The sequence below is a fragment of the Tympanuchus pallidicinctus genome, unplaced genomic scaffold, assembly GCF_026119805.1.
Source record: "Tympanuchus pallidicinctus isolate F22 unplaced genomic scaffold, pur_lepc_1.0 scaffold46, whole genome shotgun sequence".
NCBI lineage: Eukaryota > Metazoa > Chordata > Aves > Galliformes > Phasianidae > Tympanuchus > Tympanuchus pallidicinctus.
In genome coordinates, this window is record NW_026294765.1 from 1,260,478 (window position 1) to 1,276,452 (window position 15,975).

At 45.0% G+C, this 15,975-nt stretch overlaps 1 protein-coding gene across 2 annotated transcripts; it reads left to right on the top strand.

The window, feature by feature from the left end:
• The first annotated feature begins 208 nt into the window (after nt 1-208).
• On the top strand, nt 209-15,329 carry CHAF1A (chromatin assembly factor 1 subunit A). 2 transcript variants are annotated; one of them, XM_052702750.1, is made up of 15 exons: nt 209-704; nt 968-1,018; nt 1,234-2,054; nt 4,353-4,409; nt 6,091-6,332; nt 6,907-6,967; nt 7,483-7,551; nt 7,952-8,172; nt 9,167-9,335; nt 9,541-9,621; nt 9,709-9,798; nt 10,021-10,282; nt 10,886-11,370; nt 13,516-13,609; nt 15,003-15,329. In XM_052702750.1, exons 1-15 carry the CDS (start codon nt 224-226, stop codon nt 15,098-15,100), a joined length of 3,282 nt encoding a protein of 1,093 aa, XP_052558710.1. In that variant the 5' UTR covers nt 209-223; the 3' UTR covers nt 15,101-15,329. The 2 variants fall into 2 exon arrangements, with proteins under 2 accessions (XP_052558710.1, XP_052558711.1); XM_052702751.1 differs by lacking the exon at nt 209-704 and adding an exon at nt 715-862.
• Nucleotides 15,330-15,975: the final 646 nt, after the last annotated feature.

A 15,975-nucleotide genomic window follows, 5' to 3' on the forward strand; every position in this document is an offset into this window, starting at 1 on the left:
CAGCACGAGCGGAAATAGTTTTTGAACGAAAAGGGGGGATTTTAGGGAAAAGAAGAGCCGGCACTGCAGCCGCTGGAATGACGCTCCCGCTCCCAGCACCCCATGCGCCAGAGGCGGACTACAACTCCCAGCAGCCTTCGCGCCAAAGCCGCCCACTGACCGGGCCTCTCGTTGGCCACACGGCCGCCATTTCGCGCACCGTCTCGGCCCACTCAATGACCTAATGTACTGGGCGGCCCCGCCCCTCTGCCCACCACTGCTGAAGGACTGCCTTGATCTCCACAGAGCCGCACCGCCCTCACTCCCGCCGGACAGCAACACGGCCTCAGGCCCGGGGGTGAGGGACCTTCCGCGCTCCTCCTTTCTCGTCATCTTCATCCAATCAGCGCTTCCAGCGAGCGAGAGTGACAATCCTGACCGCCAATCAGCTCTCCTTCTCGCTCTGACCAATGCGGATGTAGGGGCGGAGCCGGCGCCGAGCCTCCCGCACAGGCTCCTCGCGAGACGCGGGCGGAGGCAGGGCGGGCGGAAGAGCGAGTCACGTGGGCGCTCTCGGCCAATCAGCGCGGGCAGGCGCGGGGTCGTCCCGGCTCCCGCCAAATACGAGCGGGAGGCACAGGGCCGGAACCGGACGGAACGGGTTGGAGCGGGCCGGGTCCGCTCTGGTCTGCTGCCGCTGGAGCCGTGGCGCCTCGCCATGGCAGGTAGGGGAAGGCCTGGAGGCATCGCGGGGCTTCCGGGTCTCCGGGGGCGCGGGTTCTTCCTGAGGTAACAAAGGAGGCCCAAGAGCGGAGGTCCCGTTTCGGTGTAGGCCCCGAGCGGTGCCGTTTCCTCAGTCGTTGGGTTTCCCTCAGCTCTGGAGGTCAGTCTGAGCCCGGCTGTGCCTGTTGGGTGCTGCTCAGGGCCGGTGGTGGGGCTGCAGCGTGGCCCGGCCATTCACGGGGCTCTTTTTGTTTCCCTTTTGTAGCCATGGAGTGCAGAGACAAAGCGGTCGTTCCCCCGCGGAGACTCGTGCAAGGTAAGGCTGTGGGAGAGCCTCTGTCACCTCTTGTAAAGCCCCAGTGCCTTCAAAAACCACCAGGCCTGGGAGTATTTGCAGCAGTGAACTGCCTGCAGCTGTAATCTGGTTTCGTTCTGCTGTTTAACAGCAAAATGAATGCGTTAAGTTTTATTTCTCCTTATCCTGCTGCTTTGTTTGCTGTGACTGAAATAGCCAAATGTTGTTTGTTGCAGCTCGGTTGCCTTTCAAGCGCCTGAATCCTGTACCAAAGGAGAAATGTGATGCAGAAGCAGAAGGCAAGAAAGGAAAGAGTTCTAAGAGTGGTTTGGGCCAAAGTAAGGATTCTTCCACAGCCACATCGTGTGCTTCCACGGACAATATGGAGAATGACTGCCAGCTGAATTCAGATGTGACTTTTGTTCCGAAACTTGTTAACGGGAAGGGTCCTTTAGACCACTTTATACAAAAGGGCTCAAAAGATAACAGAGATGAAATCATCGTCATTATTGACTCTGTAGATGAGCCTAATCAAAGGCTCAGTGATGATGTAGACCACGTTAATTTTGATTCAAAAGCATCTTCTGCAGCTCTGACTAATGGTGTGCTAGGAAAAGATACGAACAAGCTGAGTTGCCTGAATTCCACCCAGAACAGCCAAACTGATGATTCAATGGAGACTGATGTGCAGTGTGAAGCTATTGCAAATAAGGGTGAAGATTTGGTAGATGGAATCCAGTCTTGTTCTGGGTTGACAAAGTGTAACAACTTGGAAAACACGAAGGTTAATCAGGGTGAACTGAAGGACGTCATATTTGAGGGGAAGATGCCTGTAGTGCTTCTTGAAGATATTATGGCTGCTAAATCTCCCCAAGTCACTTCTCTGGATGGAAGTGTCACATCAGAAAATGAGACCGTAGAATTGTCCCATGAAGGAGACTCTGTACTTACTAATTCCTCATTAAGCTCCCTCTCTGTGAGCTCCCCTGAGGCACAGCCTGTTGCAGAAAGCAAGAGAAATACTAGTCCTTTAGCTGTCTCAACGCCTATTAGGAAGGTTGGTCTTTTTTCTTGGTTGTTTAAGGGTTATTACACTGTAGATGGACTGTCATGAAAAGGATAAACAAGTTATTCACAAAGATTGTGGGACCTTATGGAAGGTGTTGTCAATCTATTAATAATGTAACTGAATGATTACCCTCTTGAATCCTCCTTTAAATTGTGTAGCTAGACTATTTAAGTCTTTTTGAGTTTGGAGTTGCTGTGTTTGAATAGCATGAGTGCAGCTTTAAGCTCCTGTTGCAGGTTCTTTTCATTATAGTGATTGTGAAGTGTGTGCCTTGGGATGTACACCTTAGTAACTGGGATAAGGACAGAGCTCAAAGCGTTGTGTCCAGCAGGTGTTGTTTTATAACATCCATTCTGTTCTCTCTGTTGCTGCTGTGGGGTTGTTTTTGTCAGCTTCCACCACCAGCTTTGAAATCTTGAATCTGGGCTGTTAAAAACCCTTTCAGTGAAACTATAGGGCATTAGCAGAAGTGCAGTTTTCCCTCTGAAGACAGAGGACAAGCCAAATGGGTCTCCATAGGAATGAAGTGTGTAAGGCTTGTGCTGTCAGCCATCTTGTGTGCCCTGTCCAGCAGGAGGCTGCTTAAGGGATAATTCACTGTGTGTTCCTGTGACTATGAGATGCTGCTTAGGGCTGGAGGGGATGGGATACCTCTGATCTAACAGCCCTGTGTGTGCTGGGGCTGGGATCTGGTTTAGCTTCTGGTCACTGCCTGTCGTGTAACAAGAGACACCTGTGATTGGACTTCTGGTGCTGTGCTGAAGGGGAAGCTTTTAAAACCAACAGTGTCCGTGCAGGTGGCTGAAATGGTTGTGAGTTGAGTGGTTGGAAAATGCTTGGTCTTCCTGGGGAACAGAGCAGTGGAGGTATAAAGAGAGGATGCTCTGGTTGGGAGCACAGCAGTCAGCAGTGAAACCCCTACAGCAGAGCTGCCCTGGGGAGTGAGTTGGATACTGTAGCCAAGCCTTGCCCAAAGTTCAGCTGAGCTCTCTGACTGCTGTGTTGCTTGCATTTAACTGCATGATTGGAGGGGAAAACAAGGAGGGCTTTTTCAGGTGTTCAGATGCTGTGCTGCGTGAGCTGGGCTTGCAGTTCTCATTGTGGTCTGCCTTTTTTCTACTGTTTGAATTTTCCTGGGGGGAGTTACCTGGTCCTGACTTCTGGCTGTTAAAACTTGTGGTGTCACTCTACAATACACGCACAAACTCAAGTAGGCATGAAGTATTCCTAGTACAACACAACAGAAGAGAGCACTTGACTTTGGATGTAATATATTCACGTCAACAAGTTATTGGTTTTGCCTGGTGTGAGGCAAGGTTGGCACATCATTCATTCTGTTTGCCAGAGTGGGATGTCTGTGCTGATCTGCACCATTGTCTGTGCTAGAATGTCTGCTTTCTAAAGCAGAAACACTTCAAGAAAGTAAAGCTCTGAGTTTAAAGTGTTCTTGTTTTGCATCACGTGAGTACAGAGCCACCTGATGCATCTTTACACTCTGAACTTCCGTGCCTGAATGTAGAAAATAAAGCAGACCAAATGCTTTAATCGCAGAGATAAATGCTCTGCCTTTGCCTGAGGATGGCAGGAGGAAGAAGAGGATACAAGAAAGCAAGCCAGAGTGAGCTGAAATATAGACTGCTCAGAAGCTAAGGTCAATGAGTGCTACTCTTTAGATACTGAGTACCTTTGTGCCTTCTTTCTTCCTTGGGAATGATGGCTTTAACTGAAAGGAAGCTGTGACCCATAGGGTTGATAATAGTGGAAGAACAGGAGGGCTGTGATCACCAGCAGGAGCAGCAAGGGAATATTGAAAGTAGTCCTTGTGCTTAGGAAGCTGTAGCTAAATAATCTGGCATAACAACAGTAGCATAAAAAAACAGAAGTTTATGTGGCAGAGTTGCTTCCTTTGAGTCAATGTTGTGCTCTTGTGATTTGGAGCAGCTGTACCTCCTGTTTGTTTTTGTACTCGTGGTGTTACATTGCAAATGATGTTTTAGGGCTGAGTAACAAGAAGGGTTTGTTTATGCAAAGCCTGGTAATAGGAGGACCTAATGTAAACTGAAACAATTAGTGTGTTCAGGCTTATTATAAATCAGTGAGATTGGATCTAAGAATAGAGTTCAAGCATATCTAGTGCTTGAAGGAATGCTTATGTTGCTGGATACATTAACCTGAAGAAAAAGTTAATGTAATTTAAATGGAGCTTGTTGCTCTGTTTAGTAGTTTCAGCATCTCATGAGAAAGGAATGACACGGATCTCTAAAACTTCCTTTTTTGTGATTTCAGGTATCTCAGAAACTCCACAAAAGTTCTGCAGAGAAGGAGAAGCTGAGATTGCAAAGAGTAAGGCTTTTTCACTGACATAGAAAGTTAACCTGCTGTGCTTTTTGCATTGAATAGTAAGCAAAGCCCCGTGCGTTTCATCTCAGTCTACTTATAGCACCTCTTTCCCTGGCTTTCCTCACTGATGAATATGGAAGAGTCTTAATGCATGTGGTTAAAGCACTCAGTTTGTTCCAAAAATCTCCTTAATGCATACCTGATGGTTTGTGGGTGGCCTGCACTGCATTTCTGTGCACTTCAGTAAGGTATTAAGAGACTGTCAATGTTGCTGACTGCTCATCAAAGGGCTTTTGGGAGCGTTTTCAAACCCTTCCTTGGAGAGTGGAAGCCTCCAGAGTGGACACTCGCAACCAAAATCCTTGAGAGGCTTTTATTTAGGGTTCCTGCCTTACTGTTCACACTCTTCTCCCTTTAAAACACAAAAAGTAGCATCTGTTCTTCAGCAGGTGAGGCAAGAGGACCAATGGGTTCATGGAAACTATTGGACATCACTGCTGGGAGTGCTTAAGGCTGCATTATGTGTCCACTCCAATGCTGGTAGCCAGAACATCCAGACGAAACAGCAGTGTGATTTTTGCTGTCCATTCACTCTGTTTTCAGTCATGCAGTGCTAAAAATGCAGAGGAGGCTGATGGATCACACGGAGTTCTCAAGCAGCCAGCATTGCATGAGTGGGCTCTGCGTGCTGAAAAGCTGGCTGTTATTTTACCAGCAGTTGGGAGGGGCTGTGCTTCTGAATCCTTGCTGTGTTTTGTAGTGACTAATTTAGAAATTGGTTGGTTGCATTTTTTTATATCAGCTATAAGTGGCTCAGTGAACTCCCTGAGATGCTGGCTTTTCACAGTGCCCCATGTAAAGCTCCAGACTGTTGTTTTTTTTTCCTGTAATTCACTTCTAATGTTTATTTATGTAAATAGTTACATTTGAAAGAGATGAGAATGTGGAAGCTTGGTGTTGAAAGCTAAATCAGCCCACTTCCCCTGCTGTCTGCTTCGTATCTCTTCCTAAAGCTACCCAGCAGATCTTTACTGAGTTCCATGACTCAGTTCTGGCAGTGTTGCTTTTTACCTCTGGCACAGTTCTGGCATTATTTGTACACTGTGATGCTGTTCAGTAATTTTTCATCCTGCCAGGAAGACTTAGATGTGAAATAAACAAAAAGAAATTGGAAATGTACCAGAAGGCTGTTTATATCTCTGAGTTCAGACATATCCTAGTTTCCTTGTGGAGTTACCAATGTCTACAGTGTAGGGAAATTACTTCCCTTAAGTTTCTTTTTTAATTAGTCAGAGTACCACGTTCTCATTTACGTCAGTAGACCCATAATGAGACTTTTAGTTGCTTTGAAATGAAATAATGTGGAAAAGCAACACTTTGACTCTTGTCACCTTCCCTCACTGTTCTCATGCTACCCTTTAAGTAAGCACAGAGTGCCTTGCCTTGTCTGATTATCTGAAAAGAAATTAACTAATAAAATGCCACGCAAGACAGGTCAGCTAGCTGAGGCTGCACCCAGGATGCAGTTCCTAAGTGCAGCTATAGGAGCTGGAACCTTGCAGGTCTTTGTGGATGGGTGAAGAATCTCAGGTGGAGAAGTTGTGTCCTTGTTTCAGTCAGCTGTGTGTGCCAGCAGCTGCTTCTGTGCACAAAGACACTTTCTTAATGGGTTTTCTTGAACTAGGATCAGGAGCGTGCTGACAAGCTGCAGAAGTTACAAGCAGAAAGGGAGGAAAAAGGAAGGCTGAAAGAAGAGGCAAAAGCTGCAAAGGAGCGAGCCAAGGAAGAGGCAAAGAAGAAGAAAGAGGAAGAGAAAGAACTGAAAGAGAAAGAGAGAAGAGAAAAGAAAGAAAAAGAAGAAAAGGAAAAAGCTGAGAAGTTGAGAGTGAAGGAGGAGAAACGCAAGGAGAGGCAGGAAGCCTTGGAGTAAGTGGCTTGGCTTCTAAAGGCCATGGGGAATAATGGATGATGATGTGGTAACCTCTGCAGACCCACCATATTCCCCCTGTTTTAGAGCACAGGACAGCACGTGCCTGTTTGTCACTGAATATATTCAAAGTGGTGGAAGGATGTCAGATCTTCATGCCAGCCCTGCTTTTTCTTGCTGGCTGAGCTGGCTTTCTGATCAGAAATAGCTGAAAAGAGCTGTTGTGAACCACTGAGTTTTCCCTTCCTGACCACTCTTACTATTAGCTTTGCATTTGCTGGTACTGCTGTCTTCTGTTGAGGAAGTCATTTGTATTGTGGTAACTCATTAAATACCTTTTTTTGTATTGAGGAAAATTTGAAGCATCCTCCATACTCTGTGCCCAAATCAGTTCAATATTTGATTTAGAAGGAGTGAGGAGAGTCTTCTATACGTTTCAGTCGAGTGCCATGCTTGTTTAACAAATTATCTTAGTGCATAATGTGATGTGCTCTTAATTAAGGCCTTTCACCTGCCAAAGTCCAAGCAAATACTTTGAGTTGTGACCGGTGAAATGAACTTTTTATATTTAAGGGCAAAACTTGAGGAGAAGAGAAAGAAAGAAGAGGAGAAACGGTTAAAAGAGGAGGAAAAGGTAAAATGCTCTCTCTAAGCTCTTCTGTTCTTGTGAAATGCAGTGAATGGACTCCCTGGCACCCTGCTGAGTGCAGCTGAGCTGTTAGCTGTGGAACTGCTGCTTTACCCTCCCTGAAGTTCTCTCAGTACAGCAGTACACTGCCTTGCTGCCCCTGCAGCATCTGCTGCTGGGAAGTGAGCATGTCCCTTTGAAACAGAGTCAGTCCCATGGGATCAGGCAGTGCCATTCCACCAGTTAGACCTTGCAGTTCTCTTGTCTTGTTTAGATGCTGCTGTCTCTGTTCTATCTGTTAAATTCTTTCTGCATTTGTTGTCTTAGCAATTACACTGGAATCTGTGTATGTGTGTTAGAGAAGGCAATTATTTTTTTTATTGCATCACAGGAGCTGATAAACAACTGAACTTTGTTTTATGCCTCATTAGTTTTGAAGTTGGGTCATGCTTGAGTTCACTTTAAATGATGAAGCCTTGTCATACCTTTAATTACAATTTGCATTTCCATTCTGACCTTAGCGTATTAATGCTCAGAAAGCAGAAATTACAAGATTCTTCCAGAAACCAAAGACTCCGCAAGCCCCAAAGGTGAGCTGTTGCTATGCCTGCATGTTGTTGGGTTTTCCTTAGTCATCTTCTTACAAACACACTGGTTTCCTTCTCGCCTATCCCTTAGAGCTCCTTAGGTGTAAGAGGCATTAGTGCCTACTTCCTCATTTTTAAAGCATTGAATGGTTTAAAACAACAACTCTGTGACCAGGGGAAAGATGACAGAAGTCTGCAGTTGCTTGAGTAAAATCTCATCTTTGTCTCCTGCTGTGTTGGGTGTACAGACCTCAAGAGGATCTGTTGGGGTCTCTGAGAGGATGTAAATCCTCATTCAAATATCAGTAACTTTCTTTTTTCCTTAGGTTTGTGCGTTATGAAGATGCTGGTACTGCAGTTTCTCAGGTGTTCAGGCCCTAACGATCCTCACTTACCATTTCAGATTCTTGCTGGCTCTTGTGGGAAGTTTGCTCCTTTTGAAATTAAAGAGAACATGGTCTTAGCTCCCCTCTGTCGTATTGCCCTTTATCCAGACTTCTTAGAACAGCTGGATCGGCTCCTGCGCGCACAGAATAGTGAAGTTTCTTTCTTGAGAGACCTCAAGTGTCGTAAGCCACGTAAAACTGGACCCACTTTTGTCAATAGCAGTACCACAGTGAACAGGTCAGTCTGTGTCTCGGGGCTTTTCTCCTCTTGTTTTTGTGATGAACAGAGGACTGGTTTCAAGGAAGCTGTAATCAAATGCTGTGGGTAATAGAAAGGTGCAGCTTTGCTTTTGATACTTGTCTGACAGTCCCCTCAGAGGGAGAGTGTGTTAGGATACAGATTTCCTTCATTCTGTAATGTTTCTTAAATGCTTATTTGCAGGAGGTCTTTTGTTTTAGGCAGCTGCATTTCAGCACTGGAAACTACTTGCCTTTGAATAGTGTTTATATCATAGAATCATAGAATCACCAAGGTTGGAAAAGACCTCAAAGCTCATCCAGTCCAACCGCTCACCTCTTACCAACAGCTCCCACTGAACCACGTCCCTCAACACCACATCCAGCCTTTCCTTGAACACCCCCAGGCTCGGTGACTCCACCACCTCCCTGGGCATCCATTGCAGTGCCTGACCACCCTTTCTGAACAGTAACACTTCCTCATGTCCAGCCTGAATCTCCCCTGCCGTAGCTTGAAACCATTCCCTCTGCTCCTATCCCTGATGACACGAGAGCAGAGGCCGACCCCCTCTCCCTTCAGGAAGTTTTAGAGAGCAATGAGGTCTCCCCTGAGCTCCTCTTCTCCAGGCTGAACGTTCCCAGCTCCTTCAGCCTCTCCTCATCAGCCCTGTGCTCCAGACCCCTCACCAGCTTTGTTGCCCTCCTTTGAACAAGTTCCAGGGCCTCAAAATCTTTCTTGCGGTGAGGGAATCTGTCTATCTTTGATAGATGTCAGTTGTACTCCTTGAAACTGAGGCAGGCTGCAGTTCTTCATAGTATTGTTAAGAGGGCAGTAGCCTCTATGAAACTCCTGTTCTTGCAACCCAATTGTGAGTGTTTGTTCTAATCAAGTTCTGTGTTGATATCATGGCTGAACTGAAACTTTGTAGAAGATGATATCCTGAGCAGCAGGGGAGCATTCTGTGGGTTCTGAAAGGAGTCTCTTGTTTTAACAGTGATGTGGTAGTGGTGGATAACTGCAAAACAGATGCTGTTCCTGAAAGGGGGAAATTTGGTAGAATGAAACTTCTGCAGTTCTGTGAAAATCACCGTCCTGCATACTGGGGCACATGGAACAAGAAAACCACTGTCATCCGTCCCAGGAATCCTTGGTCAAAGGACAGTGTGAGTAACTTAGAGGCAGTGTAGTTGGATTCTCTTTTTCTTAATGATCTCAAAGTGAATATGTGGTGGTCAGGTTTACCTGTCCTTTGGGACTGCTGATCCACTGGTGTGCTCGTTCTTGCTGTTGAGTTATGAAGCACTAGGTGGACTCTGGCATCGTGCTTTCAGGCTAACAGAAGTGGCATATTGGCATTTCTTCTTCTAGAAATTACTGGACTATGAAGTAGACAGTGATGAAGAGTGGGAAGAGGAGGAACCTGGTGAAAGCCTTTCCCATAGTGAAGGGGTAAGGATTCTGTGTGCTGAAAGACAGCTTCTATAAATGACTGCATCTGGCAGTGCCAGATTTCTAAAAAGCTGAGTTTATGTTTAGGATGATGAAGAGGAAGGAGAGGATGAAGACGATGACGATGGGTTTTTTGTACCCCATGGGTACCTATCTGAAGATGAAGGAGTGACAGAAGTAAGTGAACCAGGATTTCCATCTTTTGCTTCTATCAAGTGCTAAATATTGACACATGAAATCATGTGATCCTGGCAGTGACGTAACTCGTATTTGCTTAGAGCAGGAGAGAACCTGTGCAACTCAGGGGGCACAGCAAGAAGGTGGCTTTTTTTTTTTTTTTGAAAGAAAATGATTCATCTGGAATGGTTGTAACAAGTTTTTTCACCTGTGGCTTTTTAGGAGTGTGATCCAGAGAATCAGAAGGTTCGTCAAAAGCTGAAAGCGAAGGAGTGGGATGAACTGATGGCCAAGGGGAAGAGGCTCCATGTTCTACAGCCTGTGAAAATTGGCTGCATCTGGGAAAGTGCACAGAATGACAGTGGCACAAATGCAGACCTGAAGGTCCTCCAGCAGTTCACAGCGTGTATCCTGGATTCATCTCTTGCTGAGGAAGAACAGCAGATACAGAAATGTAGCAAAAAAAGAGCAAAAGATCAGCAGAGTAAGACGTGAAGGGCTAAATAATTGTATATATGCACTGTTGTACTCCAGTTTTGAGATTTTTTTTTTTTTTTAAATCAAGTTAAAGCATCAGAATGGCCTGCTTATTACTGTCTGAAATTCAAGTAATCTTTATGAAGTCTCCTGGGATTCAGTTTTCTGCCATTGCACAACTCTGTGGCCTTGGTTGCTGTCTCTAAAAGCTCTTGCTTCAGGTAATCCAGGAAACAATGCCAACAAGACTTCATTCAGAAGGCTCAGATTTAGGACTACTTACTGGAGGTGCTTGAGCTGACTTAGCTGTGTGTTGCTCAGAGAGGGAGGATGTATTTTGTTTGTAATTTCAGTATTGAGTACATCCTGTGTGTGATTAACACGAGGGTATGAGTAATGCCCAAAAAGACCAGAATAGAGATTGAAATTCTCACTTCACATTCCTGTTGTGCTTGACTATAAAGTTTAGGTCCGGGGCTGCAACAGAAGCTAAAATTAATCTTATTTGTCTTCTTTCCTGGGGATGTGTACACTGATATTATGGCAGCCAAGCTTTTCTTGACCTTTAAATAGTTCTCTACAACCTTTATGCAACTTCTCTTCTCCGCAGTCCTTGGCCAGCTTCTACCACTGCTCCATGGGAACGTGAACGGGAGCAAAGTGATCATCCAGGAGTTCCAGGAGTGCTGCAGGCAAGGACTGTTCAGTGATGTGACTGCAGCTGAGAGTGGAGACACGAGCCCTGTGAGCCCCAACGCCTCCCGACCGCAGACACCAGTCGGTGAGGACAGCGGTGTCCCTTCCAAAGCCAGGCTAAAGAGAATCATTTCTGAGAACTCTGTGTATGAGAAGAGACCTGAATATCGGATGTGTTGGTACGTCCACTCGGAGGTGCTGAAGAGTTTCGATCAAGAGCACCTCCCTGTCCCTTGCCAATGGAACTACGTCACCCAGGTCCCTTCTTCAGGAAAGGAGGACGGTGGTGGGGTGCCAGGTGTGGCACCTGTGCAGAGCACCCCTGTGTCAGTAAAGAGGAAGTCCACTGGAAGTATGTGCATCACTAAATTCATGAAGAGGCCTAGGGGTGCTGAACAGGTGAGCTTTCACAGCCCTCTTCCCCTATTATGAACAGCAGGAATGTAGCTGTGCCTCTTCAGTAGGCAAGTATCATGGCACTCCTCCCAAACTGACCTAAACCTGCCATCAGCAGAGTCAAAATATTCAGCTACCAAAACCATTTGTCATACAAAAAGGTCTTTATTCGTGGGGAAGGAGTACAATTTCCCAACTCTGAAGAGACGGATTTCTTTGCCTCTGACTTGGATTGTTTCACTTGAAACATTAATCTTCTTCCATTTTCTGCTATTTGGCAGTGATTGCTTCCAAGCTGTGAATAGTTTTGAGTGTCTGTTTGTCCTTGGTTTTCCAGCTGTATGCAATTTGCCTGCAGATTTGTATGGCTGCCAGATGTATAGCCTGCACTGGTGACTTGCATCAGATGCACATGTACTGGTTAAATCTGGTCTCTGAGTGCTGCAACTCAACTCTTAATAGTCTGCAAAGTCTCAGGCTCATAATATTATATATATATAAAAGCTGGATTTCAAGAGCTGTTCAAAAAAAAAAATCACAGGAGCAGAGTTGATGCTTGGAGTAGTCACTATTCCAACTAATCTGTGCTCTTCCTGTTATGTTTACCTGAAAAGCAGAGGCAAACAAGTAGTATTAAGAGCTTAATTATCCAAAAGTATGGTTGAAAAGCATGTGATCAGTGCTTTAGCTACGTGAATCTCTGCCCATGTTCTTCAGACAGTAAGGCTTTAGGTCCTGAAGCCTGCTGTGATCAGCTGTGTGCTTTCAAACCTGCAGACAGGAGTGGTTTGCACTCTTCAGTGGATTTATTACTCTCCTGTGTGTAAGGGGGAGGAAGGAAGCCTTGCTCAAGGCTTTTTGTGCTTTTCTTTCTAAGTTTACTCCCTACTTCTTCAACTTTTCTACTGAAGATCTGTAATGAAGTACAAATATTGATAGGGATCAGAAAGCTGAGAAACTGTTCAGTCCCCAAACTGCATCTGCTTGGTTTTTTTTTCTTGTATGCTAAATAAAAGCAGAGATTAAAAAAGAGAGAAACAACTACAAAGCTCTGCTTATATTCAAGCACTTGGGCAGACATAGTGAAACTAACTCTTTGAGTAGAATTACAACGTTGGCCTGAGTTCTTCTAAGCTTTTGAAAGCATCTTAGTTGCCCTCAGATGTGATGGCTGAGAACAAAGGTGTCAGGTTCCTGAAAGCCTTTCATGCCTGTCATCTAAACCAGCAGCAACTGGGGATTGAGATCCCATCCTTCCAGCTGTGCAAGGCTGGTGGAGAAACTGGAGAACCTGACAGCCTTGACCTGCTGATGGTTCTCCTGTGTGGCTCTGCCACAAAGCTCACGCCAGGACCCTTCTAGAAGTGAAGGTGCTCTCACATAAGCTGCAGAGAAAGAACCTGGTACTGAAATACCTCAGTGTGTGTAGGAGGGGAAGACTTCTATGTGAAGATGTGAACATGAAACTTCTTGTCTTGAAGCAGTTAGGATAGGCAGGGACCAACTTCTGAGACTTCAATTTCACTGTTCCAGCTGAAGAAAGTAAAGGGGGGGAAAAAGAACTTGGAGATATTTGATGCAGAACAGCTTCAGTTTGCATCACTCCTTACGTTTTGTTTCCTTTCCTGATTCAACGTGAGTGGATTTGCAGCTCTCAGGGCAGCAAAGTGTCACCAAGGAAAGACCTGTCATCCCTCCCTGAAATGAGTTTATTGACTGATGAGTCAGGGGAGAACAAGGTTAAACTTGACAAGCTGAAGTTGCTTTTTGTCTTCAGAAGCGAGAAATCAAAAGAAGGGGAAGATTTCCCTGAAGTATGTATAAATATAATAACAAAAAAGACAAAACTGAGTCAGACTCTAATTGAGGCCTGAACTGACTTCTAGGTGTGTAATTGTGCTGTGTAACATGGAGCACAAGCACTTGGCATGCTTCCTGCTGCATGGGCCATTGCAGAGCAGGCCTTTTACCAGAAGTCAGTGTCTGCTGTTCCTTGCAAACATCTCTGCCTGCCTATCTGGACTGTGCTTTGAGCACTAGTTGTGAGAAGCCTCCGTTGCAGTCCTTAGCATTGGCTGTGCAAGATCTTGCACCTTAATGCTGTCACCTTGCTGATACCTTGTAACTTTTCCTCCTCTTCCCCTTAAGGCTGAAGCCATGGAGATGGATGGCTTTCAGGCAGACACTGAGGAAGATGAGGACGACGACGACTGCATGATTGTGGATGTACAGCCATGCAAAGGTGGGGAAAAATACTTGTTAGCCAGCTCTTGGCAGACAACCACTAGCAGATGGGGGAGTAGAAACTGTAGCTAAACCTGTCACTGTTTGGTTTTGCTTTGTTTTTGCTGCAGTTTTACCAAGCTTTGTGCTCTTCTCTATAGATGTTTTATGCAATATATTTTTCTGCTTTTACGACTTATTCTAGATGCTTCTTTATGATCTTTGCTAATCTGCTCTTGCCCTTCTTTTTCCCTCCAAGTGACTAAGCAGAGCAAAGTGTTTGTGAACAACAATTATCTGCCAGCATTACAGTTTGTTTCTGATAAGGAAAGTGAACATCTTGCTATCAGTAGACTTACTAACATTAAGTGGATGTTGCTGAGAAGGGCTCATCTCAGGGGGTTGCATACTTCTGTTCAGAGCTTTCCCAGAACTTAACAAGGTCTGGAGCTTAGCTTTGCTGCCTTGAAGTCTGAAGTGCATGCTGAAGTGTCCATTCTGAAGGAAATAGCAGCAGATAACCAAGCTCTCAGCTGTGTGACAGATGGATGCTTTGATCAGCATTGCACAGCTCTGTGCTACAATCCAAGCAGTTGTTTATATTTGTGTCCCAGTTATCGCTTGGAAAAAGGGTTTTCAAAAGCTCTGTCAGTGTAGCCTTTCAGGTTACAGATTCTGGAACAGGGAGATGAGGAAAGGAAAAGCTCCTTTCATCTCAGTGAGGTCTTAACTACACATTGATCATACAGATCAATGACTTAACACAAACCACGTGCAGCTACGTCCTCTAAACTGCTTTTAAAACCTGCAAGCTTTACAGCTCTCACAGTGGCTCTATCACAATGCTGCATAACCTGAATTAAGTGGCTTTATTATTATTGTTACTAGGCAGCTCCTTTAATTGCTAGATGAGGGCTTCTGCCTCTCTGTTCTGTTCCCAAAATACTCAATTCTACAGAGGTTTGAGACATTCTAGACATGTCTTGGTTCTCTTTCTATCTGAGCTGGTGTTGCATTCCCCCCTCTCACCTTCCATAAGTGACAACACAGCTGTTTGGCAAGAAGCTTTGCATTTCATCTTAAGCTGCTTTTGCTTATTACATGACTGCAGCAGGATGAAAGCCCTACTTCAGGTTCATAAGCTCTTGTTCTGAGGATGAGAGTGCTGTTTGGTAGCAGCTCTGCCTAGTTCTAAAGCACTAACAAGACTTGATTCTTAATTAGAATTAGTTTTACTCTGTATTAGTGTAACCCAGTGCCGAAATCCAGTGTTAATACCAAATGGTATTGAAAAGGAGACTCGTAACTGGATTCGTGGCTGCATGCATAGCTGGCAGGGGTCAGATTTGACTGGTTTAATGAAGATGCTTTAAAAAGAGCAAAACCACAAGGTGACAGTTTCTACTTTGCAGATTCAACACTGACAGTCACTGAAACAGCTCCAGAATCCAGTGGTACAGCTGCTGCTCACCAGGATGCCAATGTGGTCAGCCCATCTAATACAGTTTGAGACTTCAATGCCTACTAACTTCTCTTGTATGTATGTAGAATTATTTAGAAAATTTAAAACCCTGTGTATCTTTGAACAAGATACCTGAAAGTATTCCATATTTCTTGTAAAGAGAAGACAGCACTTTGTTCTGCTTCAGACCAGATGGAAGCTTAAATCTTCTAGTTTTTAGCTTAAAAGATATTGCATATTAATCTGTCCTTAATAAAGCATTATTGAAATTTTGGTACTTCTTTGTAATGGAAGGTATCTGTGTTAGTGGAGGGTTTTTTAAATAAGCTTATTGTGCTGCTTCTTGAGGCTTCCTCTGTTCATAATGTTGTATAGCATGCCCTTGGGCATGAACGATGTACAATTACATTTGATTTTATGCTATCTGTATTATCCTGTTTGTGACTTTACTTGCTATGAGGAGCAGCTCCACAGCTCTGCCTTTGGAAAAGGAAGCACCTGTCAAGCTGTTCCTCCTATTTTGTGATAGTCTGATATTACAGGCTAGTGACAGTGAGAGACTTGTGATCTCCTGTGTACACTGCAATAGAAAGGAGGGGGGGGTAAAAAAGCTGATCACTGTCCCTAGGAGAGCTTTAGGATTTAAGCATGTGGAATGGAACCAGCATCACATTTGTTCCATACATTAACAAGCTTGCTGTGGTTTTTAACTTTTTATAAGGCTTCTCAGCTGCTGAGGGATGAATTCCCTAAAATACTGGCTGTAATCTGGAGTTTTATCTCTCATCAGAGGGCAAATGGAGCCTCGGTAGCTCTTGCTTGTTGTTTGTGTCCCAGGCTGGCTCTTCTGGCTGCAGGTGCCTTAGGAAGATGAGGACTAATGCCCCAGCAGTGACTGGAACTCAGCTGTACTTCAAAACTGT